This window comes from Ictidomys tridecemlineatus, chromosome 4 (genome assembly GCF_052094955.1).
Source record: "Ictidomys tridecemlineatus isolate mIctTri1 chromosome 4, mIctTri1.hap1, whole genome shotgun sequence".
NCBI classification, from domain to species: Eukaryota; Metazoa; Chordata; class Mammalia; order Rodentia; family Sciuridae; genus Ictidomys; species Ictidomys tridecemlineatus.
In genome coordinates this window covers 105,861,236-105,888,781 of record NC_135480.1, presented here as the reverse complement: position 1 = coordinate 105,888,781, position 27,546 = coordinate 105,861,236, and the positions used below count along the sequence as shown (strand labels likewise).

At 38.9% G+C, this 27,546-nt stretch overlaps 2 protein-coding genes across 5 annotated transcripts in view; one reads left to right on the top strand and one right to left on the bottom strand.

Annotated features, from left to right (window-relative positions):
• LOC120889738 (uncharacterized) overlaps nucleotides 1-27,546 on the bottom strand; it is a 185,272-nt gene that overhangs the window by 140,981 nt on the left and 16,745 nt on the right. For 2 of the 4 annotated variants that reach the window (XM_078047196.1, XM_078047195.1), the window contains exons 1-2: nucleotides 26,812-26,948; nucleotides 15,954-16,019 (exon numbers count right to left, since the gene is read on the bottom strand). In XM_078047196.1, the coding sequence (XP_077903322.1) occupies nucleotides 15,954-16,019; nucleotides 26,812-26,823 (78 nt within the window). In that variant the 5' untranslated portion in view covers nucleotides 26,824-26,948. Of the gene's footprint in view, nucleotides 1-15,953; nucleotides 16,020-26,811; nucleotides 26,949-27,546 lie in introns of those variants that run through there. The other 2 variants (XR_013437958.1, XR_013437959.1) reach the window with 2 other exon arrangements.
• Clmp (CXADR like cell adhesion molecule) overlaps nucleotides 1-27,546 on the top strand; it is a 101,933-nt gene that overhangs the window by 59,197 nt on the left and 15,190 nt on the right. Inside the window, exons 3-4 of the mRNA XM_005328393.5 lie at nucleotides 12,317-12,474; nucleotides 26,800-27,001. Coding sequence (XP_005328450.1) covers nucleotides 12,317-12,474; nucleotides 26,800-27,001 — 360 coding nt within the window. The remainder of the gene's footprint in view (nucleotides 1-12,316; nucleotides 12,475-26,799; nucleotides 27,002-27,546) is intronic.

Below are 27,546 nucleotides of genomic sequence, written 5' to 3'. Positions count from 1 at the left end.
TTTAAAACTTTTTTAAGGGATGCTATAATTTACTAGATTGAGGAACCACTCATTAAATAATAATGTTCTTGGGTTATGTCTTGTCCCTCTACCATAAGCATGAAGTACACTGGATCTGTGAAAAGGTAGATCAGCCAGAACTGGTTTGCTGCTCTCATGGAAATGCAAAGATCATCTGGGAGACAATCCCCTGGAAAGACAAACCCAAGACTCATAGTTAGACCATCTGAATAAATACATGAGTGAATGGATGAATGAAAGAGAGTGAAACAACCATTTGAGTCATTGGGTGTGGATGAGTGACAGGAAGAAAGTAAAGTTAGAGGAAATTATTTGACATTACAAATCCTCTCTTGCTGAGATTTGGCATTTTCTGCAGGGATATATATATATATTCAAAATAGGGAGCCAAATTGCAGTGCTGAGTCTATTCTTGCCATCTTCATTTGAGAAGCTGAAGTCTGGTTTAGCCCATTTCTCTGCATGCTGTCATTAAGTAGCATACAGATCAAGGTCTAGATTTTAATCAACATTATATGTCTCTAGGAGATAGGAGCTCTGAGATCTTCCTTGTGAGGTATGAGTTAAGTCTGATTATAGTTCTGCTCACACATCTGATGTAAGAAGTATATTAAAGCTTACTGTAGTCTTTAGGAATTTAATACACTAGTGATTTTCAAGGTATTTTAAAAGACTTTGTTAAATGAATGGTATGATACATTTGGTCAGCTTTTCATGAATGCATTAGTAAGAATATATTCTGAACATTTCTCCTAAATGATCATAGGCTAGTAGCTTTAGTCTCTTGGTGAAATACTACCACATTCTTTAATGTTGAACACAAATGCTGTATGGGGAATTACTGTCCTTCACATTTTACCTGCTATAACCTTTGAAGATAATTTTGCCCCCCACCCCCAATCAGGATGGCAGAACTTTTGTAAAATTTCCCTGTAACATATTCCAGGAAAATGTATTACCAGAATGACATGAACAACGTTGTAGTTTACATAATTTGTAGAGCACAGGTCTCAAGACACACTGTTAAGGGTTGAAATTTTGGTTCTATTAAGTATTAGCTCTTAGATATTAGCAAATTACTTAGCCTCTCTGAGTCTTAGAGTTTGCTGTATGTAAAAAGGCAAAATCCTGCCTCATAGGGTTATTCAAGTTACATGTATCCATCTCTTTGAAATTATTAAATGGAAACAAAATTGACTTTCCCAATTAGAATCCTAAAACAACAGCATCAAAATCAGCAGTAGTGGTAGTGCTATTTGTCCTGTTATACAACCAGAAAGGAATGTATCAAATGTGTATTGTCATTTTGATCCAGCTGGAGGTGATTTTGCTATGAGTAGAAAACTGCAGTGCCCTCGATTCTTTTTATTTGTTTCATGGCTTTTCTGTCTCTCCCTAAAAAGAGTGACTGAAAAGGCAGAAGAGACAAAGTTCAAACCAGTCATCTTCCCTTTGTTATTAGCTGTGGTAGGTAGAAAGGAGAGGATAAAGATAAAGACTGAATTTGAGCCGGGCTCTTGGCACCAGCCTCAAGAATAACAAGGTGCTTAGCAGCTCAGTGAGACCCTGTCTCTAAATAAAATACAAAATAGGGCTAGGGATGGGGCTCAGTGGCCGAGTGCCCCTGAGTTCAATTCCCAGTACCCACCCCCCCAAAAAAAAAGACTGAATTTGAGGCTTTCATATATCAATGGATTTTAGTTATCAACAATCTCAATTTGTCATTGTCATGGATCTTTAACAATTGACTATTGCCCCCTCAGTAGTAAGTCTATTTTTAATTTTTCTCTTCTGTAAAAATCTCTGCCGAAAGTAATAAAAGATTTAGATTTAGAAAGTGCCTTAGCATTTGGAATGAGACCGAGGCTATATATAGATATGTCAATGAAATAGGTTAGGGTGAGATCTAGTTCTCTGAAGCGTCAGAATCAAAGACACACATTTTTTCTGATCTGTACACTGGTACTAGCATGCATGCAGAGGTCTCTGTGCAGAGTGTTATGTTTGCGTTCCTCCATATGTAAGCATGAATACATGCATAGAGCATGTGAGCATACTATTTCAGGAAATAATTCCAAGGGCTGCTCTATTTTTTAAAGACCTGGCCTTTGTAGACAGGGATAGCATCCTTATCCTGACAATTATTACTGGAAAAATCAGGATAAAGCCTTAATCCCATAGAGTGAACCCTCAGCCTATAGGACAGTGGCAAAGCTTACATGCTGACTATATGATCTTATTGACCTTATGAGAACTTCTCAGGAGGAAGGGAGCACAGTGATATTCCAATCAGCCTGCAATGAGGTCAGCTTGGTGACTGGCTTGCTAAGCAGACAAGATGTCATTCATAGTCTGTGAAATGTCATCAGCTATAACTTATAGCTGCTAAAATTCTAACCTGTTCTTCAAGATTTAGAATAAACATTTCCTTTTCTTTGGAGCCATTCGGATCATCCTAGTGATCTTCCTCTTTGAATTCCTAGAGCATTCTCTGACCTTCACACAATATTGATCACACATTGCCTTGAACTGGGTTTGGTAGGTGCCTATTTTGTCTCTTTATTAGACCATGGTCTCTTCATAGACAAAAGACAATGTCATTCATTTTTAATTCCCAGCAGCACCTAATATATGGTATAACAGGAGTGCCACTTATATTTGTTGAACCAATGTGTACTCCTGGATACTCTGCTGTGGATATCAATTGTCAATGTCAGAAGCACTGGAAATAAGGTGTTAGTTTAAAGGAAATGTTGGAGAAATCAGTATCCCTGAATATATTATGACACAAGTAATAAAAAATTGGATACAGTCAGACACAGTGACACACACCTGTAATCCCAGTGGCTCTGGAGGCTGAGACAGGAGAATTGGGAGTTCAAAGCCAGACTCAGCAATGACGAGGTACTAAGCAACTCAGTCTCTAAATAAAATACAAAATAGGGCTAGGGATGTGGCTCAGTGGTCGAGTGCCTCTGAGTTCAATCTCTGGCACTCGTCCCCCCAAATTGGATGCTAACAGACCTGTCAAGATCTTGGAAGAGTTTTGCTGTGATTTCAGATTCTGAGTGAGGATAAGAGAATATGAACAACTTGATATGTTTCAGCAGACTAGTTTTAATAGAAAGTTGACCTGAAGACAAGACAGTGAGAGCCTACTAGTTTGAGTTTCTAGATTATATACAATGAGGACAGTCCAGAATTTTATGATTCAAGATAAAATGCTGACCTACATCAAAGACCAAACTTCAATATTTGAAGGACCTTGACAGTTCTTTTACTGATTCCTTAGCTTCTCAACTCTCTGGGACAGAATTTTGTCCCTTCTATTTTCACCTATTCTTATCATCTGCCTAGAGATAATACTTCATAGCATCTGAGTAATTGGTTTTTTTTCCATAATAAATTCTGCAATTAACTTTTGTTCAAATAACTTTGTAAGGTTTTTGGTCTTATACAAAGCATATATCTGCTTCAGTTTTAAAAAGGTAAAACAGTGACCTCAAGTCATTGAAAGTCATTAAAATAGTATATGTTTCTATTTCCTGGATAAGGTTCCTCCCAAATACCTGATAATATTTCCTAAGACTTCCATGGGTCCTTGAAAGGACCTGCATATAGTTGGAAACTTCATATATAATAGCAAATTGTAACAAAATGCTTATTGAACTTAAATACAAGATAGTCTATAATTCTTTGTCAATTATAATCCTTGTTAGGAATTGCACGGTGAGACATTGGCTAATCCTTCCTAAGTAAATTCTGCCCCCTTGTGGATTAAAATATGCACAGATAGGAAAGAAATGCTATAGTTTCTTGGGCTAGTTCCTTTTAGTGCTTTCAAGGAGCCCTTCAACAGTCCTTGAAAGCCATGTGAACAATGAATGACCCTTTGTATTCATTGTGTAAAGGCTCAAAGATGTTGATGAATCATGTTGAAAGATAATAAAATGTACTTGTGTTTTCTACATTGCACCACATTCAACTAGAACAGTACCTTTGAATATACCGGGAACTCAATAAATATTCCATAGTGAGAAAGCATTTTGAATATTCATTCAACATACATATATAAGGATCCTCTTCCCTGACATACCCCTACATGAATGACTCTCTAGATAATATAGCTCATTCTTCTCTCAGACGGGACTGTTACCAAGTCTATCAATATATTAATTCCAGACTGGGGATAGCAGCTCAGGGATAGATGGCTGGTCTACGCATGTGCAAGACCTTAGGTTTGACCCCCAGCACTGAAAAACGAACAAACAAAACCAACAAGAACAACAAAATCACATTAGCCAAAATAACGTAAGTCTTTTGTAAGAGAATCACATAATTTCAGAACTGAAAAGTGGTATTGGAGATTTCCCTGTTTTTCATTTTTTGTTTGAATCTGTTATGCCATCTGGGTCCAATCTACCCTAAGGAACAAAACTCAATAAGCTTTTTACTTGTTTTATAACCTTTTAAATGTTAGAAGGCAGCTACCACATTGGCCTTTAGTCTTCCATCTTCGTTTGATCTAAAATTAAGTCAACAATTCCTACTATGACATGTTTTTCAGACCCCATCACTTCCTGGCAACAATCCTCTGAAAGCCAACTTTGTCAATGCCTCTCACAGTTTTTTGAGAGGCAAATATATTTTTGAAATATATTTCAAGTGTTTCCAATAAGGTTAGCTCTGCTACCTAGGTCTGTGTATCAACATTTAATAAAAATTATATGTTTCCAACCTACAATTTCAAGGTAAAGACAAAGACTTTTGGCATGGGAAAGATAGTAGAATCAAACTTTGGAGGGCTGGGGATGTGGTTCAAGCGGTAGCATGCTCGCCTGGCATGCATGCGCCCTGGGTTTGAGTCTCAGCACCACATACAAACAAAGATGTTGTGTCTGCCAAAAACTAACTAACTAAATAAATAAATAAAAATTCTCTCTCTCTCTCTCTCTCTCTCTTTCTAACTTTGGAGGTGGTGCCTATCTCCACAATGCCTCCCATTGGCCATGTGGCCTCAGTTGTGTGGCCTCAGTTTTAAATTAACACCTTAATTTAACAATAAATGAATTAAATGAAAGGTATTATTAACCATAGCTTTCCAAGAATTTGAGGGAGAAAGAGAGACTGTTATCATCTTTGTATTCCCAGCTTCATCCATATCTGATAAGTGAAGAACCTCTCAGTCTCTTGATCTATAAAATGAGAGAGGTCAATTAGAAAACTTCCAAAGTCCCTTTTATTTTTCTGATTGACATGTGATGATTTTGATTCTCCTGGGGCTTTCTCAAGTATCTGTGTAAAAGCAAAACACAGGAAACTTTTTTTCTATTCAGGAAAGTGAACTGTACCAAGTTCACTAGGAAAAGGATTACCACTGAGTCCAAGGAGGAGCTTCCACACTTTAATTGCTGTTATACAGTGCTCTTCTGTATATGACACAGGTGTATGGCACAGCTCCTACATCTGTCATCGGATAATCCATCATGATCAATAATTTCGTTACTTGGTCTACAAAGCCTAATAAACAACAACTCAAATCTAAAAATGAACCCACCCATTCCTAAATTGCACTAAGCACTGTGGCTTCTCCTAAGTGGAGCCTTGGGAGGGTTTGGTTCCTGTGCTGATGAGGGCAATGCTGTAGGATCCCTTCCTTGGGAAGAATAGACATGGAAAGTTCCAGTAAGTTGTGCACTCTCAGCATCCAGTAAGTATTTAAGAAGTGGAAGAATTATCTGTTAGGGAACTATGAGAGAAATAGATTCTTTAAAGGCAGCATCTTAGTTTCTGTTAAAAAGTACCCCTGCTTCATCTCTTTGAAGGAGGTCTTGAAGGCTCAAGAGAATCTTTAATAAAATATTATACTCTAAACTTTTGGAAACTAAAACCTTAAACTAATCTTAACAGAATATAAGCAATGATCATATGAGAAAAAGTCCCCTTTTTTAGCAGATATGAGCAGGAGAGGGAGCTCATATTTTGTGGGGAGCCTCCTGTGTGCCATTCCTGTGCTAGGTGCTCTTACCTCAATGGCTTTCTGAATTCCCATTTTGTAGATTATAACAGTAAGGCTCAGAGAGGGTAATTCTCCCAAGTACTTTGTTAAGTGCCTAGTTGCATGCAAAAGCCCCACTTAGGGAAAGCCTGCAGCTTCCTCAAACGCATTTTGCATGTACACCAGGAGGCAATTCTCAATGGTACAAGAAAAATCCTAGATGCCAATGGAGACCCTTCCCTTATTTGCAGGTCTGCCACTAACTAGCTTTGCAACTTGACATTTTAATCATCTGGGCAGGAATTTCCTGGTAAGTTAAATTGATTATCTCTAAGGTATTTTTAAACAAAGATGACTCTTTCAGTGCCCAAGGAATCCTAGGCTCATTATTGGTAGTCAGCCTGTGCCTTCCCTCTTACCCACTAGATGGCAGACACATGCCAAGCATTCCCCTGAATGCTGCGAAGCCTAGGAGTTAAACACAGATGCCAGGCCCTGTCTACTTAGGCTATTGAACAAGGATACATGTGAACTTCAAAAAGACTACATAAGGGTCATAGAAATCTACAGAGGGACTGGGGTTGTGGCTCAGTGGTAGAGTACTTGCCTGGCATAAGTGAGGCCCTGGGTTCAATCCTCAGCACCACATGAATAAACAAATAAAGTAAAAAATCCATTGACAACTAAAAATATTTTTAAAAAAGAAAAAAAGAAAGAAAAAGAAATCTGCAGAGCTACTGGTGGCCTCTTAAGTGTCTAGGGAGCTGAGGTTCAGAGAAGACTATAGATTCATAAGCTCTGGTTGAGGCGCCCTGCCTTGGTAAAATCATTTGTATTCACAGAAGAGCCCCTCTCAGCACTGCTGTATTTAATTCTGGAAATGGTATAAATAGAATCTGGCACTCTGTCAAAGCATACCACCCACCACTATGTTCCAGTTCTTTGGGGACATGAACCAAATCTGAGTCTTTGATTCCCTCTAGTGGCCCAACTCAGCAAGTTTCATAGCTGATTTTTTTTTTTTCATTTACTTATTCAGTGTATAGTAAGTACCTACTGTATGCATGAAATTGGCGCTAGGTTCTCTAGCCTTGCCCAGGGTTTACATCAGTGGTTTCATTTGAGCATTGTTGTGTTTGGTAGAGGTAGAAGTAGGATCTCCTTCTTACAAGCTTACTTTAGTATAATGCAAACTGGCAAATTTCTCAGTTGCTCTGTAGCTTCTTTATGGTATTGGAGATTTCAGGGATAGCATCCTTATCCTGAAGGAGAATGTGTTATTCTATGGATTATTTCTGCTCTTAATGAGTTCTTAGGACTTTGAACGAACTCTTTTACCCCTGTGTCTTAATTTGCTTTTTGGTAAAACAGTTGTGTGGGTTAGATTCAAATCAATTCAATAAATATTTCTTGAATACCTGCAGTGTATTCAAACCTACAGGATAAAACCCCAAGTGAAAATATCCTATTAGTTCATAGAAAATTGTTCTGACATATGCAATAAAAGGAAATTGAAAGTATTATTTCCATTTCAATTGCACCACATAAATTCAGCCAAATTAGGCCAACACACTGAATTCCTCTTATGGTCCTGCACTTTGCTTTGCATTTTTCCCAATAGAACTCAATGTTTAGGGTATGCATGATAAGAGGTGATATGAAACTAAAGTTGGGATCATTCTGGCTAACCTAAAAAAGTTGCAAACCAAGGAGAGGCTGGATGTTATTATAGGCAGCCCCTGAATTAAAGTGAATGATAGAACCAGGCTGAACTATTCATTACAAAATAGGCAGCAAATTTTGGGTGGAACAGTCACCAATTACTTCCAAATAACCAATAGCTGGTCGATAGGTACTGTTTACAATACTTACACCCTGCCCCCGTCCCTTTCCTTCTCTGGGATTTTGATCCATAGGATAGGAAAAACTATTCAGTTGAAGAATCAATTGAAGCATTTGACCTGCAGGAACAAATTTTTTAATTGATCCAGTGTTTTGTCATATTATTTTATCAGTCTTTAATGCTGTAGATTTAATAATCAACAATGCCTTACTTATATAAGCTGCCTTATTTAGTCAGGTAATAAGAGAAATTAATAGGAAAGAGGAGAGAAGATGAATTTGGAGTCTCTTAGTTCAGGTCACTATAACCAAGCACCAGTGCTGGGTGATTTATAAATAACAGAAATTTATTTCTCACAATTCTGAGGCTAGTCGTCTAAGACCAAGGTACTAGGGGATGAGGATATAGCTTGTTGTAGAGTTATTGCCTAGAATGTGTAAGGCTCTGGGTTTGAACCCCAGCACCGCCCCACACAAACACACACACAAATCAAAGTGCTGGTAAATATAATGTCTGATGAGGGCTTCCTCACTCACAGACCACCATCTTGTTTCTGTGTCCTCACATGGTGAAAGGACCCATGGAACTCTCTGGGTTTTCTTATAATGACACTAATTGCATTCCCAAAGTCTCCACCCTCAAAGCCTAACCACCTTCCAAAGACCCTGGCTTCAAATACCATCAATTGGGGGTTAGATTTCAACACAGGCATTCGGGTGAGGATATAAACAACCAGTCCATAGCCAAGTCTTATACCTTATAGGAAACCACTGCTATAAAAAGATGAAAGTAGCTTAAAAAAAAGAAAGAAAGAAAAGTGGAACTGAATTCCTATTGGCCAAAAGGATATTGTATGAATAGAGGACATGCTTCAACTGGAGTAACTTGGAATTTTGTTTTGAATAGAAAGATTTGATTTTGTGGGGAGGGTGTGCTGAGGATTGAACTCAGGGGCGCTTGACCATTGATTGAATCACTCCCAAGCCCCATTTTGTATTTTATTTAGAGACAGGGCCTCACTGAGTTGCTAAGCACCTCGCCTTTGCTGAGGCTGGCTTTGAACTCAGTATCCTCCTGCCTCAGCCTCCGGAGCCGCTGGGATTACAGGCGTGTGCCACTGCACCCAGCTTGTTTGATATTTTGAAATCATACAACATGAAACTAGAAAGAAGTTGGAAGAACAAAATAATATGTTACTAAGAGAAACAGGAACTCTCTGTAAAAGCTCTTTTGTTCCTGTACTACAAAGAGGTCTGAGAGTAAGCTGCCATTAATAAGAGTCTAAGGAGTGACCTGGAAACCCAACATGGTGTTGGAGCCAGTTTGGTGGGGGTGGGATATCAACCCCTGCCTTCCCCTCTCCCACATAGGGTGTTTCTGTGGAATGACAAAGGAAACTCAAGGGATCTGAAAAAGTTTAGCCCAGGCACAACTGATAGAACAGGAGTGTTTCCAAGAGCTTTTTATATGAGGCACACGAGAAATGAAAGATGAAGAAATAAGCAATGCCCAGGGTTATGCAACTTCCTCTAACGTAACTGAGGGTAGGCACTATTTGGGAAGCTGTATGGGTTTCTGCAGTATAAAGAGAGGTGCTATGGTCAGGGAAAGTGCTCAGGGCAGCTTCATGGACAGTTCTACCTAGATATTGCAATGAACTTAAACCCAGATTCAGTGTCTACCCTCCCCACTTCACCCCAAAATAAAACACATCATTGTGCTCCTAACTTTCCTAGTACTGCTAATGCAATCATCATCCTACCAGTCACACAAGCTTGAAAACAATTTTAGGTTTTAAATCTTTTTTTTTCCTTATAATGACACTAATTGTATTCCCAAAGTCTCTACCCTCATAGCCTAAACACATTCCAAAGGCCCCATCTTCAAATACCATCAATTGGGGGTTAGGTTTCAACACGGGCATTAGGGTGAGGATATAAACAGCCAGACTATAGCCAAGTCTTAGATTGCTTATAGGAAACCATAAACTGCTTAATTCTAACCAGTCACTCTATTCAATAGTTTTGACTTCCACATTGCTTCTCAGATTTGTCTTTTATTTTTTACCACATTTACTACCTATCTTTCACCTGAAAAAAATTAATAGCTTTTTCACAAAGACATGTCTCAGTATCTCCCCTTTCCCTGTGTGCTCTTACAGCTCCTAAACCTCTCTTCCTCAAGCAAGCCAGGGATTATGTCACCATGCCCACTGTGGCAGGTAAGACCTTTTATCACATAAACTGCCCCATTACCTTTCCAGTTTAATTTGTTACTGCTTTCTACACTTATTCTTCACATCAGCCAAGCTAAACTATTTATTACCATTACTGATATCCTCCTCCCTACTCTGCCTCTATTCCCATAATTTCCCCTTCCCACATCTCAACACCTTTTTCATGCTCTATTCTTATCTAGGTGAATTTCATTTATCAAAGCCCATGTCAAATACCACCTTTTTGTGTTATGAATGTATGTATTTTGGTACCATTGAACCCAGGGGCACTTAACCACTGAGCCACATCCCCAGCCCTTTTGTATATTTTATTTAGAGACAGGTTCTCATTAAGTTGCTTAGGACCTCACTAAGTTGCTGACGCTGGCTTTGAACTCACTATCCTCCTGCCTCAGCCTCCAGAGCAGCTGGGATTAGAGATATTCACCACTGCACACAGCCCTTTTTGTGTTTTTTGAGACAGTGTCTTATTATGTTGCCTAAACTAATCTTAAACTTCTGAGCTCAAGTGATCCTCTTGCCTCTTAAGGTTAGAATTATGGGCATGTGCCACCATGCCCTGATGAAATACCACCTTCTTAAAAATATAACCAGTTGCTTTGTATTCAGATCCACTAAGTGTTAAACACCACATCAGGTGACTTGCATATAGTATTTCTAATATTTACAAAACCCTTGAAAGGACTGGGGTTGTGGCTCAGTGGTAGAATGCTTGCCTAGCATGCATAAGCCACTAGGTTTGATCCTCAGCACCACATAAAAATAAAATAAAGATATTGTGTCCACCTACAACTAAAAATAAATATTAAAAATCCCTTGAAAGAGTTAAGCTTTTCTTAAATCCTATAATCAATTGCCTATGATTTTTCTCTTCTAAATTTGCATAGTCCTTTGATCATGAATAATTTTCCTTTAGATTATAATTTTTTTAGTTGTCTCTTTATTCTTTTAAATTTATGCTACTGGTCAGCAGCAATTATTAGGGATTTAAAAGGAGTTCATTTGCAAAGTGGCAAGGTCACTTCTAGTTTTTTTGAGGTGTTTTTTTTTTGTTGTTGTTGTTTTTCAGCTTCAAGTGACATTGAATTCTATAACTTAAAGAATAGGGCTTGTTCTGGGCATGGTGGTACACACCCATAATCCCAGAGGACTGAGGCAGGGGGATTGTATGTTTTAGCCAGGCTCAGCAACTAAAGCAGACCCTAAGCAACTGAGCAAAAATTCTGTATCAAAGTTAAAAACAAAAAACAACGCCATGGTAAAGGGCCCCTGGAGTCAATCCCAGTACCAAAAAAAAAAAAAAAAATCAGCAGTTACTGGGCAATTTAGTGCATGATTTCTATGAACATCATCCATTGGAAGCCTCTGCTAGTAGAAAACAGAAAGATCAAAAGGCATGGTTGTTGACTTGAGATATTCCACTGTTGATAAACATCCAGTAAGAGCTGGGCACAGTGGCACATGCTTGTAATTGCAGATACTGTGAAGGCAGGAGGATTACAAGCTTGAGGCCAGCTTGTGAGCAAGAACGTGTCTCAAAACAAAATAAAAAGCGCAAGGCCCTGGGTTCAATCCCTAGCACCACAAAAATAAATAAATAAATAAAAATCAAAGGGCTGGGAATGTAGCTCAGTGGTAAAGTACTTGCTTAGTGTACATGAGACCCTAGGTTCAATTCCCAAAACTGCAAACAAACAACAACAATAACACCCCCCACACACACACACACCAAAAAAAAACCCAAAACAGTAAGGTAGTAAGGGAAGAATGTAATCAGGGAGGTTAAAAAATATGAATGATGGAGCTGGGGTTATGGCTCAGTGGTAGAGCACTTGACTAGCACGTGTGAGGCATTGAGTTCGATTCTTAGCACCGCATGTAAACAAATAAATAAGTAAAATATAGGTCTATCAATAACTAATAAAAAAATATGAATGAGGGTTATGGATGTAGGTTGGCAAAGAAGCACTTGCTTAGCATGTGTCAGTTCTGGGTTCAATCCCCAGCACTACCAAAAAAGAAGGTTCATGAATTCCATTAACAGAGGGTCCAGTGGTATGAGATAACAGGACTTCTAGTACTTCTCATCTAGGATTTTCCCACACCCTTGACATTGTACCTTGCACATAGGAACACCAGTAATTACTTGTTGTGACATTTGCTCCCCACACATTGCCTTCCAGTTTCTGCATTACTCATTAAAGTTTCCCTCTTCCAGTTTCCTATTATGTTGGAACCTTGGGAACTCACACTGAGATCAAGAGAGTGGCAGAGGAAAAGGTCACTTTGCCCTGCCACCATCAACTGGGGCTTCCAGAAAAAGACACGCTTGATATCGAATGGCTGCTCACTGATAATGAAGGAAACCAAAAAGTGGTAAGTATACACCTGGCTAGAGTCTTTCCTCTCCCTTGTCCCCCTACTTTGGCCTTTCCTCAATCTTCCTGTCTTTTTCATTTGGTATGAAAAAGCTTGGATCGCTTTTTCATCTCCACTTATAGTTGAAAGACTTTATGTACAAAACTAGAGAGGGTCTGGGATTGTGGCTAAGAGGTAGAGCACTCATCTAGCATGCATGAAGCACTGGGTTCCATCCTCAGCACCTCATAATATGATGCCCACATACATAACTAGCCAGCAAGAGAATTGATATTGGTTCTGGAGTTGGAAAATAAAAGAGCATGCCCTGGGTTTTTGGTACTCAATTAGAGTAGGACCATGAAGGACGTCTCGTTTCCCATACTTCTGGAGGTGAAATGGTACTCATAGTGCTCTGAGGATCCACTGGGCTGCCTGTAATTAGAGAATGACAACTAAGTAACCTACCATTGTTATTCTTCCTGCCTTGTCTCCCATGCAGCCACAGTTCAATCAGGTTCCTACTATAACTACTATTCTCACCTCTGTTACTCTGTTTTATTTTTGTACCAGACATTGAACCCAGGGGTCTTTACCACTGAGCCACATCCCCAGCCCTTTTTAAATATTTTATTTAGAAACAAGGCCTTGCTGAGTTGCTTAGGGCCTTACTAAATTGCTGAGGCTAGATTTGATCTTTTGATTCTCCTACCTCAGCCTTCTGAGCTATTGGGACTACAGGCAGGCACAACCTCACCCAGCACTCTTTTTGTTATTATTGTTGTTTTTGAAAGTGTATATTTTTGTTTAGAAGTTTGTGATTCTAAAAAAATCTGTGTCCCAGTGTTATGGTTTGGATATAAGGTGTCCCCCAAAACTTCCTGTGTTGTGAGGTGAAATGCTTAGTTTGTGAGAGCTGTAACCTAATCAGTCTGTACTGGTTTGAATGGACTGACTGGGTGGTAACTGTAGGCAGGCATGGCATGGCTGGAGGAAGTGGGTCACTGGAGATGTGCCCTCCTCCTGTGGCCCCTTTCCCTCTTTTTCTTCTTCCTGGATGCCATGCCCTTCACCATGAACTTGGTAAATACTCTTTTCACTATATTTGAGTCAAGTTCCTGAGTTCTTTCTGACTAGGCCTGATTTGGACTTCCTCTTCTGTTCTTTCCTTCACCATGCCCTTCCTCTGTAATGTTCTGCCTCATCTTAGGCCAGAGTAATGCAATTGGCCTACCATGAACTGAACCTCTGAGCCAAAATACACTTTTCCTCCTTTAAGTGGTCCTTGTTGGGTATTTTGGTCACAGCGTCAAAAGCTGACTTAGGAAAACTGATTTTAGAATTTTCTTCTTTATTTCAGAGCTTTGCTTCTTTCCCTGGTTAAAAAAAAAATAGAAATTTTTCTTTCCCACTCTGTATCTATACTACTCATTTCATAAGATCATTTATGCTATAAGAAGCCAAGGTTTTCACTAACAATAAATTTCAGAATCACTGCTGGAGTTTAATCTGCTTAAGTAGCTGTCTACATCACCTTGTTATTTTGATTCTGATTGTCATTTTGTTCTCAGTGTACATCATCTTGAGATGATGTATACTCTGTAGGGCAAGGTCACCTTAACCTGAATAAACCTTAACATGTTTATTCCAACAACTTCTTGGTCAATCCTAGACATGATATTCTCAGTTCCGAATGAAGTTAATAAGAGCCATGTTCCTATAGTAAAAATCCAAGAACTTGGTAAATACTCTTTTCACTATACTTGAGTCAAGTTCCTGAGGTCTTTCTGACTAGGCCTGATTTGGACTTCCTCTTCTGTTCTTATAAAATCCATTTTGAGCAAGAGTCCTGCCAAGTCAGTTCAGTGATAAATTCTCATCCTTGATGTCTAACCGTCTTCAATGTCTTATCACCTGGTCTGTCTTTAACAATAATCCTTTCAAGCATTGAGTCAAAGACTTTCTTACTCCTAATATTTCTTCTTATTAATTTTCCATCCATTCACCTCCACTCTGCCCCTTGTATAAACCACCCTTGTTCTTTTTGGAGTCAGAGTTGAGCACAATCTCTCTCCCCATTCTATGACCCCATTGCAATGGTCCCTATACCTATTGCCATTGCCCCCTTGAATAAAGTCTGCCTTACCATCTTTAACAAGAATCACTGAATAATTTCTTCTTTAGCAACTCTACAATCTAACTTTCATCTAGGTTTTTACATTTGATCTAAAAAAAAGACTTGCTTGGTTATTGGTTGCATAGGCAAGTGAATATACGGATAAAGAGGGGCTGGAGATGTGGCTCAAGCGGTAGCGTGCTCTCCTGGCATGCATGCGACCCAGGTTCGATCCTCAGCACCACATATAAAACAAAGATGTGTCCGCCAAAAACTGAAAAATAAATATTGAAATTCTCTCTCTGTCTCTGTCCCTCTGTCTCTCTCTCTCTCTCTCTCTCTCTCTCTCTCTCTTTAAAAAAAAAGAATATATGGGTAAAGAGTTAAGTTGATTTGAAAGGCACTGATAGAACTTTAAATAGGTCAAAATTCCCTATTTATCTTCACTGACAATTTATAGTAAGGATGGTCATTGATTCAATTTACAGTAAAATGATCATTTATTCAATCATTCAGATCACACAAATTTATTTAGCACTTACTGTATGCCACACTAGAATACAATAATAAAGAAGCTATCATAATCCCTGCCTTCTGGGGGGCCTCCAGGAAAGACATTCAATAGTTGGGAAGGAAGTCAGGTGTGGGGGGTGCATGCCTATAATCCCAGCAACTTGGGAGGCTGAGGCAGGAGGATTACAATTCAAGGCCAGGGCTGGGGATGTGGCTCAAGTGGTAGCATGCTCGCCTGGCATGCGTGCGGCCCAGGTTCGATCCTCAGCACCACATACAAACAAAGATGTTGTGTCCGCAGAAAACTAAAAAATAAATGTTAAAAAATTTTCTCTCTCTCTCTCTCTCTCTCTCTCTCTCTCTCTCTCTCTCTCTCTCTCTCTCTCTCTCATTCTCTCTTTAAAAAAAAAAACAAAAAAACAAAAAAACAATTTCAAGGCCAGCCTCAACAACTTAATGAGAACCTAAGCAACTAACCAAGACCCTGTGTCCAAAAAATAGGGGATATAGCTCAGTTGATAGAGTGTTCATCTTGCATGCACAAGGACCTGAGTTCTATCCCTAGCACTAAACAAACAAAAAAACAAACCAAAAAAAAAAAAAAGACTGGGAATGTTGCTCAGTGATAAAGCACCCCTATGTTCAATTCCCAGTACCAAATAATAATAATCATTATAATTTGGAAGAGAGGGAAGGTGGAAGAATGGATGAAAGGAAAGAGGAATATTAACTACATACCAGATAAAAATCTGTTTATTACATTTTATCTCATTATTTTCAATCCTCATGATGAGGATTATTAGGTAAATTTTACAAATAAGGAACTGAACCAGGGCTGGGGATGTGGCTCAAGAGGTAGTGTGCTCACCTGGCATGCGTGCAGCCCGGGTTCAATCCTCAGCACCACATACAAAGAAGTTGTGTCTGCCGATAACTAAAAAAAAAAAAAAAAAAAAAAAGGAAACTGAACCAGGTGTGGTGGTGGGACATATACCTATAATCCCAACAACTTGGTAAGTTGAAACAGAAGGATCACAAACTCAAGGTTAGCTTCAGCAACTTAGCAAGACTCTAAGCAATTTAGCAAAACTCTCAAAAGATAAAAAGGCCTGCGTAAAGCTTAGTGGTAAAGCACCACTGAACTCAATCCTTAGTTCAAGAACAAAATAAAAACCAAAAATAAATAAAGAACTGATTCATGTTTTTTTGCATGAGCATACACATACTGACACAAACACACACAAAATGAGCAGATTGCCTAAGGTCACCTATTTGCGTGTTTAAACTGGACACTCTGACATTGGTGTCTGGGTTGTTAACCACTATCTTTATTATTATTATTATTATTAGATACCAGGGATTGAACTCAGTGGCACTTGACCACTAAGCCACATCTGCAGCCCCATTTTGTATTTTATTTAGAGACAGGGTCTTACTGAGTTGCTTAGCACCTCACTTTTTTCCTGAGGCTGGCTTTGAACTCTCGATCCTCCTGTCTCAGCCTCCCAAACCACTGAGATTATAGGCATACTCCACCATGCCTGGCTACTATTTATATTATTTTTAAATAATTTGAAAGTATAACATGTGTCATATGGAAAATAAAGAGAATATAGGTAGGAAATTATTCTAGGCAGAACTAATGCTGCATAAACCCTGGTGCAGGAAATTTTTTGGCATTAGTGGAACTTACCAAAGATTAAAAATCAATTTAGGGTCTGGGGCTGTTGCTTAGTGGCAGAGCACTAGCCTAGCATGTATGAGGCAAATAAAATAAAGGCATGCTGTCCATCTACAACTGCAAAAAATATATATTTTTTTAAATTTAAAAAATATAAAAGTCAATTTAGTCAGATTTAATAAAAACACATACACTCTATAGCAAAGGAACTTAGTTGAAAAAAATAAATGTGTAAAGAGACGATTTCAAAACAAAGTGACAGCTGGGCATAATGGTGCACACCTGTAATCCCAGCGGCTTGGGAGGCTGAGACAGGAGAATTTTGAGTTCAAAGCCACCCTCAGCAACGGGGAGGCGCTAAGCAACTCAGTGAGACCTGTCTCTAAATAAAATATAAAAAAGGGCTGGGGATGTGGGTCCATGGTCGAGAATCCCTGAGTTCAATCCCTGGTAACAACAACAACAACAAAAACGAAGTGACAATCATCATGACAGAGATAAGCAGTATTCTACAGATGTTCCTTAACTTATAATAGAGTTATATACCCACAATTTTAAGTTGAAGATTGGAAGTTGAAAATGCATTTAATACTGCTAACCTACCAAACATTCTTGCTTAGCAAGATAGTGAGCTATAGAGTCTCAGTTGTTTCCCTTGTGATCACATGGCTGACTGGGAGCTAAGGCTTGCTGCTGCTGCCTTTCATCTCAAGGGAGTATCATACTACATGTCACTAGCCTAATAAAGGATAAAAATTTCAACTTTGAAGTACAATTTCTATTGAAGCCCTCATAAAATCAGGGCTGGGGTTATGGCTTGGTGGTAAAGCACTTGCCTAGCACATGTGAGGCACTGGGTTCGATCCATGGCATCACATAAAAACAAATAAATAAAATAAATGTATTGTGTCCATCTACAACTAAAAAAGTATTTTTTTAAAAAATCATAAAATGAAACCAGTATAAGTTGGGGATTGTCTGTACATGAATACAGTTCCCCCCCCCCCCATTACTGCAAGAGATTCATTCTAAGACCTCCAGTGGATGCCTGAAACCACAGTTAGTACAGAATTCTATATATACCATTTTTCTTCCTATGCTTACAGACCCAAATTTAGGGCCTTTTTCATCTTAACTAAGCACTGTGGCCATAAGTTTTGCAGTTTAAGGTGCTACAGCAAAATTAGCATGAATTTCTTTTCCCATCTTCAGCATTTCACAGATAAAAATGTATTCTTACCATAAATTTTAGTAATCTCAGTACCTGATTCTTTTTCTTTATTGAGAACCTTTACCTTTTCAATTAAAGGAAGCACTTTATGTCTTCTCTTTGGCATATCCAAGTTCCCAGCATTTCTGCCCTTGTGCTTTGGGGTCATAAAATAAAGGCTACTTGAATATAAGCACTGAGAAACCTCAACAGCTGTATAATAACAGAGATAGCTACTAAGTGACTAACATTGGGAATCTCTATAGTGTGAACAGGGTGGATAAAGGGACGATTCACATCCTAAGCAAGAGAACAGGACTGCAGAGATCTCATCATACCTCTCAGAATGGTACACAATTTAATATTTTTTATAGCGATTGATAGCAGGTAATAAAACTGCAGAGAGCTAAACCCCAGGACTGGGGATGTAGCTCAGTGGTAGAATGCTTGCCTAGCAGAAGACTCTGTCCAATCCCCAGCAAAGGAAGAGAGGGAGGGAGGGAAGAAGGAAGGAAAGGAGGGAAGGAGGGGAAGAGAAGGAAAGAATGCAAGCAAAATCATGGATAGAGAGAATTACTATATAAAGGAAGAGCCTTTGGCCAAGAGTAATTGAAAGAGGGGAGAGGTCAAGAACAGCTTCCTGTAAGTAAGCATAGCTTATTTAAACTTGATAGAAGGAACTGCCTTAAAGGAATCATAAAAGCATAAACACAAAGGATGGAAAATTCTAGGAAATCATAAGCAGCTAGTGCGGATGAAGTATAAGGTATGAGCCCACAGAGGCTGCAGGCCAGCACATGGAAGATTTTGTGTGCCATAGCAGAAAACTTAGAATTGTTCCTATAATGTCATGAATTTCTTGAAAGATTTTAAGAATGTAAGGGACATATTTGCATTTTAGGGTGATCACTCTGACAATGTTTGGCATACTAATTTAAGGGAGATTCAACTAAAAACAAGATCAGTTGAATAATTTCATCCTATACAACAAAGTCTTACACTTCAATCATGAGTGGTTGGGATCTCAAGACAGGGATAATAAATAATGGGTAAAGTTGATAGAACTTTATGACTGCCAAGGTGTTGAGAATAGAGTGAGGGTGACTGAGAAAGAAAAGACAGGAAGGGTTGGAATAGATGTGATGCTTAAAGTAGGCTAACCAATGACGCAGATCCCCAGTTTAGCTTTGCATTTCAAATTGAAAAGAAATGTATTCATCCCTTTTGTCTAGAATGCTCAGAGTAGGCAGGGACCATCTGGGGGTGGGTAGGCAGTCTCAGGAACCTTTGAATTGTAGCTTTGGTATCTTGGCCACTAGAGCTCTGGAAACACAACGAAATTTCTAATATAAGAGTGATCACTTCCCCAAAAGTTTGTCCAGACCACACAACAGAAATCTTGTCTATTTTTCAGATTGAGAAATTAGAACAGAGATGTTCCAATTTTCATGCCTACCCTTGTGTACTTCACTCTTTCACTCTTTCCTTTGGCTTTGAGCAAGAAAAATCCTGGTCTAAAACAGAGAGAAACCTGCTTTTATCTGCATTCAAAACAGTTTTACAATTGCTACAACACAGCAGAGCAACTGCCAAAAAGTTGAGCTGATCCATCTGTTCCATACAAGCCTAACAAATTGTCCTGTCCTCCAGGAATGCCATAAAACAAACAGCCCACAACAACTGTAATTCATATATTTAATTTTTTTTTGCTTGCTTGCAAAAGAATTAAATTGATGTTGTTTTTCTATCATACTGCAATGAACAACTTAGTCTCAGCACTATCTTTCTTACAATTAAAAACAAAATAAAGCCAGGCGCAGTGGTGAACACCTATAATCCCAGCAACTCTGAAGCCTGAAGCAGGAGGATTACAAATTTGAAACCATCCGCAGCAATTTAGCAAGACCTTCTTTGGGAGACCCTGTCTCAAAGTAAAAACTAAAGAGGACTGGGAATGCAGCTCGGTGGTAAAGTGCCTCTGGACTAAGTCCCTCATATTAAAAAATATGGGGGCACACACCTGTAATCCCAAAGGCTCCAGAGGCTGAGACAGGAGGATTGTGAGTTCAAAGCCAGCCTCAGCAATGGCAAAGTGCAAAACAACTTAATGAGACCCTGTCCCTAAATAAAACATAAATTAGGGCTGGGGATATGCCTCAGTGGTCAAGTTCCCCTGGGTTCAATGCCTGGTACCTACCCACCCCCCCAAAAAAAAAAAATATATATATATATATATATACACACACACACACACCACATGTATATAGAAAACCAAGAAGCAAACAAGCATCTGAGATCCAAAGTGTGTCCCAAACAAAATGAAACAAAAAGAAAAATCCTAAAAATAAAACAAAATAAAAATATATTGCAAAGCTGTAACTGAAGTGTAAGTGAAAACCTCATCAGAAGTGTGAGTGAAAACCTCATATTTAAAATGATTAATTATTAGATTATCTTACAATTTAATTTGTGCTTTCCAAAATGCTAGATGCTTACTCTGTATGTTATCTGGTTTTTTTTTCCCCCATTAAATATTGGGAAGGGATTTTGGGGAGAAGAAAGAAAAGCAGACAGAATCAGGCCTACTTGAATGTACTAACCACTGTGGTAGAGATTAGCCCCATACACTAAAGCTTGAAGGAGGGAGTCACCATTCTAATTGAGAAAACCGGTGAGCCTACATACAAAAGATGTATAGGTGTTGTTCAGGCAAAAATAGAGACATTTTGATACTGAAAGCTCAGTCCTTGTCCAATGTTAATCCAATAACAAGGACATGATTTTTGAGAAAAAGAAAAAAGAAGTTTTATATCTTTGCTAACAAAAGAGAACACACAATGGACTCCTGTCCCAGAGGCTGTGATTTAACTGTCAGGGGAAACAGTGGGCTTTTAAAGAGGGATTACAAAGGTTACACTCCAGTTGTGCCCTGTCAGGAGTCATAATTCTTTTGTAATCTTGAGAGAGAGCCATTTCTTGAACCACTGGTGCCACTCCTAAAGGCTGGATTCCTGCATTCCTGAAATCCTTGAGCTGAAGGACAGATAACTCTGCCTAGGATGGAAAGAAGGTTAATCTTGCTTCCCCCATGGTGAGGTAGGGGGAAAAGCAGAAGAGAAAGGAAAAAAGAAATGTCAGTTTTAAAATTATATTCACAGCATGAAGTGGACCGGTTATAATTTCGGAAGACTGAATGATCAAACCCCAAAACACACCAGAGGACATTGTTCAGAAAAAAGAAACATGAGGTTTGAAAACTAGGTGAGAGCAAAGAGATGTGAGTGCAGGGGTCAAAGGTAAGGTGTGATCCAGACTGCACTGGACCCCACATATACCATTGGTAGGTGCCTCCTGAACATCATTTCATGCTAAGAAATATTCTGAAAAGTACAGTAAGTGCATTTAGTTGAAAACTTATCCTTAAACAAAACATCAAAACAGATAGTTTATCTTGAATTTCTGCATTTTTTTCAATAGTAGCTGCAAGTTATAGATAAGTGGAGAGGGAGAGCTGCATGTTTGGGGGAAGAGGACAGAAGAAGGAAAGGGACTCATCTTTAGAAATCTTGGGTTCAAATCCAAGTTCTGAAATCCATCTTGGGGAAGGGCATTCACCTTTTAGAATCTAAAATATTTAGCAGGGCATGGTGGTGCAAACTTATAATTCCAGCAACTCAGGAGACTGAGGAAGGAGGATCACAAGTTTGAGGACCCTCAACAACTTAGGGAGACCCTATTTCAAAAATAAAATATAAGCTGGGTGCAGTAGCACACTCCTGTAATCTCAGTGGCTCTGGAGGCTGTGGCAGGAAGATTTGGAGTTCAAAGCCAGCCTCAGCAATTTAGTGAGGCCCTAAGCAATTTAGTGAGGCTCTAAGCAATTTAGCAAGATCTTATCTTTAAATAAAATAGAAAAAAAAGGCTAGGAATGTGGCTCAGTGGTTAAGCGCCCCTGGGTTCAATCTGTAGTACCAAAAAAAAAAAAAAAAAAAAAAAAGATGCAAATGATTTTTGGCCAAAGAAGATCTAAATCCCTTTTAGACCCATTTTTCATTTGAACCGGTTTAATGTCTCATTGGTTATTAAAATCTTTGACATGTGTTTTTGTCTGTATATATGAAAATCATGGTTTTACTTGATTTTCAAAAAGTTATACTTTAACACTTATAGTACTCATTTCTTTGTATTTTTATCATCTCTAGCACAGTGTAAAGGATAGAGTATGTTTTAAATCAATGCTTATTGAATGAAGAGTTGTAAAACATTCTAACCAAAGACAAAAACAAGAGATGCATATAAAATAACCCAGAAGCATTATTGAAAGCACATCCAGCAACCTGTCTGCCCATTTCAAAGTCTTCCATGATTCCTTTTCAATAAAATGGTGCAGAAACCATAATGCACAAGGCCTGGATTCACCCCCAGTTCAAAAAAAAAAAAAAAGGTACAAAGAAATATTATGGATGAGGGGTATAGCTCAGTGGCAAAAGAGTACCCAGCATGAATGAGGCCCTGGGTTTCATCACCAGCACTGCAGGGAAAAAAAAGAATGTTATGGGTGAGAGCAAAGAAAAAAAAAAAAAAAAAACCCTTCTCAGTCTTGAGTGTCATATTAAGAAAGGTATAAAAAAAAAAAAGGGTGTTGAGCTGGGGATGTGGCTCAAGCAGTAGCAATCGCATGCGGCCCGGGTTTGATCCTCAGCACCACATACAAACAAAAAGATGTTGTGTCCGCCGAGAACTAAGAAAAAATAAATTAATATTAAAATTCTCTCTCTCTCTCTCTCTCTCTCTCTCTCTCTCTCTCCCCCTCTCTCTCTCACTCTCTCTTTAAAACAAAACAAAACAAAAAAAGGTGCTGGGGTTGTGGCTCAGTGGTAAAGCACTTGCCTTGCATGTGTGAGGCCCTGGGTTCGATCCTCAGTACCACATAAAAATAAATAAATAAAACAAAAGTATTGTGTCCAACTACAACTAAAAAAAAATATAAAAAATAAATAAATAAATTTTAAAAAAAAGGTGTAATAAGAAGTAACCATTGATTTGGGACTTAAAAGAATGAATAGGAAGGAGGAGTGGAGGAAAAGTAGGGAATGTGGAGGGGAATGGAGTAAATTACATTCCATGTATGCATGTCTTTGTTAAAAAGAACACCACCTCTACGTATAACTATAATGCTCTAATAAAAATTTAAACAATAGAGAAAGAAAAACAAACAAAAAAGAACAAATTGTTTTTTTTTTCCAGTAATGGGTTTTAAATCCAGGGGTTTTTTTGTTGTTGTTATTGTTTTAATCACTGAGTTACACCTCCAGCCCTTTTTATTTTTTGAGAAGGGGTTTCACTAAATTGCCTAGGAATTTGTGATCCTCCTGCCTCAGCCTCCTGAGTTGCTGGAATTAGTCATGAGCTGCCACACTTAGTTGAATAGGGTTTGTGGAGAGATGGAGAAAAAGGACTTAGATCTAAGTGGAAAAATGCAGTGAGCATACAGAAACACAACTCATTTTCATGAAATGGGAATGAGGTAGTTGTGTTAGTCAGCGTTTTCACTGCTGTGACTAAAGGACCTGACCAGCACAATAATAGAGGAGGAAGTTTATTTGAGGGTGCACAGTTTCAGAGTAGTCCATAGAAATCCAGTTCCAGGGTTGGGGATGTGGCTCAAGCAGTAGCGCACAGGCCTGGCATCCAGGCGGCCTGGGTTTGATCCTCAGTACCACATACAAATAAAGATGTTGTGTCCATCGAAAACTAAAAAAATAAATATTAAAAAATTCTCTCTCTCTTTCTCTCTCTTAAAAAAAGAAAAAAGAAATCTAGTTCCATTCCTCAGGGCTTGAGGTGAGACTGAACATCAAGATGGGAGAGGGTGGTAGAGGGAAGCAGCTCATCCCATGGTGATCAGAAAACAGGGAGTTTTTACTCTCCAGATGCAAAAAATACACCCCAAAGCCATACCTGCAAAGTCTTACCTCCTCCAGCCACACCCTACCACTTCAGTTACCAGTCAGTTAATCCCTGTCAGAGGATTTATTTACTGATTGGGTTAAGACTCTTATAACCCAATAATTTCTCCTCTGAACCTTCTTGCATTGTCTCACATGTGAGCTTTTAGGGGACACCTCACATCCAAACCATAACAGTATTCTGATACACCCTGGTATATGAAGTAGAATAAAGGAGATTGGGATCAAAATACAGAGGTCATTTTGAGAACCAACCCTAGGCTGAGTCTGGTCATCATTCAAAGATAGTGGGGAGCTGTTCGGGTTTTGAGCTGGAAAAGAGCTGGTGCATTGACAGAGGCAGGTGTATTGGCAGAGGCAAGAGCATGGTGAGTTCAAAACCAGCCTCATCAATTTAGCAAGGTGCTAAGCAACTCAGTGAGACCCTGTCCCTAAATAAAATACAAAATAGGGCTGGGGGTGTGGCTCATAGTAACAAGATTAACTGGACAGCAGTATGTAGGGCAGAGTGGAGTGGAAAGAAATATACAGCAGCCAGGGAGCTGGAAATATGAAAATAGAGTTTATGCCCGATGTGGTAGTATGGGTCTGTAATTTCAGCTACTTCAGAGACTGAGGCAGGAGTCTTGCTTCAGCCAAGGGTTGGAGGCCAGCCTATGCAACACAGCAAGACTCCATGAAGTAGAAGGGGGTGGGGGACGAAGATGAAGACAAAAACAAAGAAGGAGAGACACAGATATGAAAATCGTCACAATAGTGTAATATTGAAATGTGAGGGCATATTGAGAAAATGTTTTAAGTATATTATTAGTTACAGTGTTCAGTTCTCCTCCACTCCTCCTCTCCCCAGGACTGTGAGCTCTTCAGGGGAGGAACTATGTATGTCTCATTCCTATTTGTTTTCTCAGTGCTGGGCATAGTGCCTGACACAAGCTCAGTAAATATCTGTTGAGGAAAAGGGATATGCAGAGAAAAGAGAAAACGTTTTTCTCAGAGAGGTGGTAAGAGCAAAATGCATGATGGTACTGAAAAAGTTTTATATAATAGAGAATGGATGGACTCTTCATTGGATAGCTTTAAATCTTTTCAGAAAAGTATCGGATGAGCTTCAGAGCATCACATGATTGAGGAGGGGTTAAAGGCTTAGAGTGAAACAATTTAGACAGCTGCAGCCAGAAATGTGCTTGGGAGACTCCCATATGCTTGCATGTCTTTTTTTTTTTTTTTTTTTTTTTTAGTGCTGTTCTATGTATCTGGAATGCTCCCTCAGCCCTTTTCTTCCTGCCTCTTGTCTTTTATTTAGTCTGCTCATCTGTCAAAGCCTGATTCAAATACCAATTTTTCTGGGCCAGTCTCCCTGATATTATTTCAAGTAAATCATTTCTTGTTTTTTCTTTTTTCTATGTTTATATTTCTCTTCTTATTAAGCCCGCTTGATTATAAGTTACTTGGAAGAGGGTTTTACTCATCTGACTTCCTCCTGACCCAAAGGAAGATCTCCATGTTTGCTGCCGGTTAAGTCAAACAGGTTTACGGATAGGATTGCTGAATGGCAGAGAGGACAAAGATGAAATTATGTGGCTGAAGTTTTGATGGATTAGATTAGCATGGCTTCTGTAACTAACAGGAGTGATAAACTAAGAAAATTCAGGAAAAGTTTACAAAAGTAGAGGCCGACAACAAGTTTCAAGGTTTTTTTGTTTGTTTGTTTTAGTTTGTTTCCTGGTTGGAGAAAATCAAAACTTGCTCCTCCTAACTGGGAAAGCAAAAGCATGATGCTCATGTGAATTTTATGAAAGAAGAAACATATTTTTCCTACCTATTTTTACAAAACTGCAATAAAGTTAAAAAAAAGGAAAGAAAATCAAACAATGAAGGCCATAGTGTCAGACTTGAATTATGACTATTTACCTCCTTTTACCCCTCACCAAATTCTCAAATTTTATAAGAATAAAATAGATTGATTTTTCAGTTTTACTCTTTCTCCTTCATTTGTAAACTTTACAAAAGAATAGTTAATGAGCAGTGAAATGAATGCAAGAGGGAAAAAAGAAAGAGGGAGAGAGGTAACTGTAGTATGTAAGAACAAGATGAATTTCAAAGACCCGTGTTCAGGGCTGGGGTTGTGGCTCAGTGATAGAGTGCTTGTCCAGCATGCTTGAAGCACTGAGTTTGATCCTTAGCACCACCTAAACATAAAATAAAGATGTTGTGTCCTCTTAAAACTAAAAAATAAATACTAAAAAAAAAATGGGAATAATAACTACTTGGGAAAAAAATAACTACTTGGAAAAAATGTGGTAAGAACTAAACTAGATCGCACCTAAATGCTCTTAAGACAAAGAGTGTAGTGTATTTTGAAGATATCACATGCAAGTGGTAGAAAATGCAACAGACAGAAAAAAGTTTACAGGGCAAGGGTAAATCTCTCCATTCTTACTCTCTGTCCCCTCAATTCTCCTCAGAGTCAACTACTGATACTATTTGTTGTGTACTATTCCAGAAAAAGTCTATGCTGAGAGTACACAGAACTGTGCACTTCTTTCTGTAACTTAGATATGTGAACTTTAGTATGCAACCCAATTTCCTAATCTGTAAATTAGAGTGATTCTGAGCATGAAATAATTAGTACCTTATAATTAAATGCTACACAGATTATGATTCATGGAAGCAGAAGCGAGGCTTAAACAAAATTGTACTGCTATTGAGAACCAAGGCATCTTGGACTATTAGAATCAGCCCCAAGCTTGGCCACTTAGTGCCACTGGAAGTATTCCCTTTCTTCATCTTGACATCAGCAGGGGAGGAACACTGAGAACCACATTGCTTGACTCTGCCTCCATCTTTCCCACAGGTGATCACTTACTCCAGTCGTCATGTCTACAATAACTTAACTGAGGAACAGAAGGGCCGAGTGGCATTTGCTTCCAATTTCCTGGCAGGAGATGCTTCTCTGCAAATCGAGCCTCTAAAACCCAGTGATGAGGGCAGGTATACCTGCAAGGTGAAGAATTCAGGGCGTTATGTGTGGAGCCACGTCATCTTAAAAGTCTTAGGTAAGGCAGAGTGCCAAGGTACATGTCATATCTTAATAAGATCTCTGTGAGGGATAGGCAAATAAGTCATGGTGGTGCAAAACTTTGTGTTCAGCACTTTGTGTTATACGCTTAGAGGTCACCTAGTCTAGCTCCCTGCAAAGAAGCATTTATGTTCTGTATTTCAGCCATATTTTCCATGATAGCCCATTACAAAATTTAAATAGCCTCTAGTGTATGTATTTTTTTGCGGGGGTGCGGGGGTAGTGCTGGGGATTTAACCCAGGGCCTTGCAGGCACTCAACCACTGAGAAACATCTCCAGCTCCCTTATAGTTATCTTAAATCTCTCAGAGATGATTCAAATTTATTGTTGTTGCTATTATTATTATTATTATTTTGGTACTGGGCATTGAACCCAGGGGCATCTTACCACTGAGCTACATCCCCAGCCCTTTTTAATTTTTGAATTTTGGGACAGGGTCTCACCAAGTTTCTGAGGCTGGTTTTGAACTTGCAATCTTCCTGACTCAGCCTCCCAAGTTACTGGGATTACCATGGCACCCA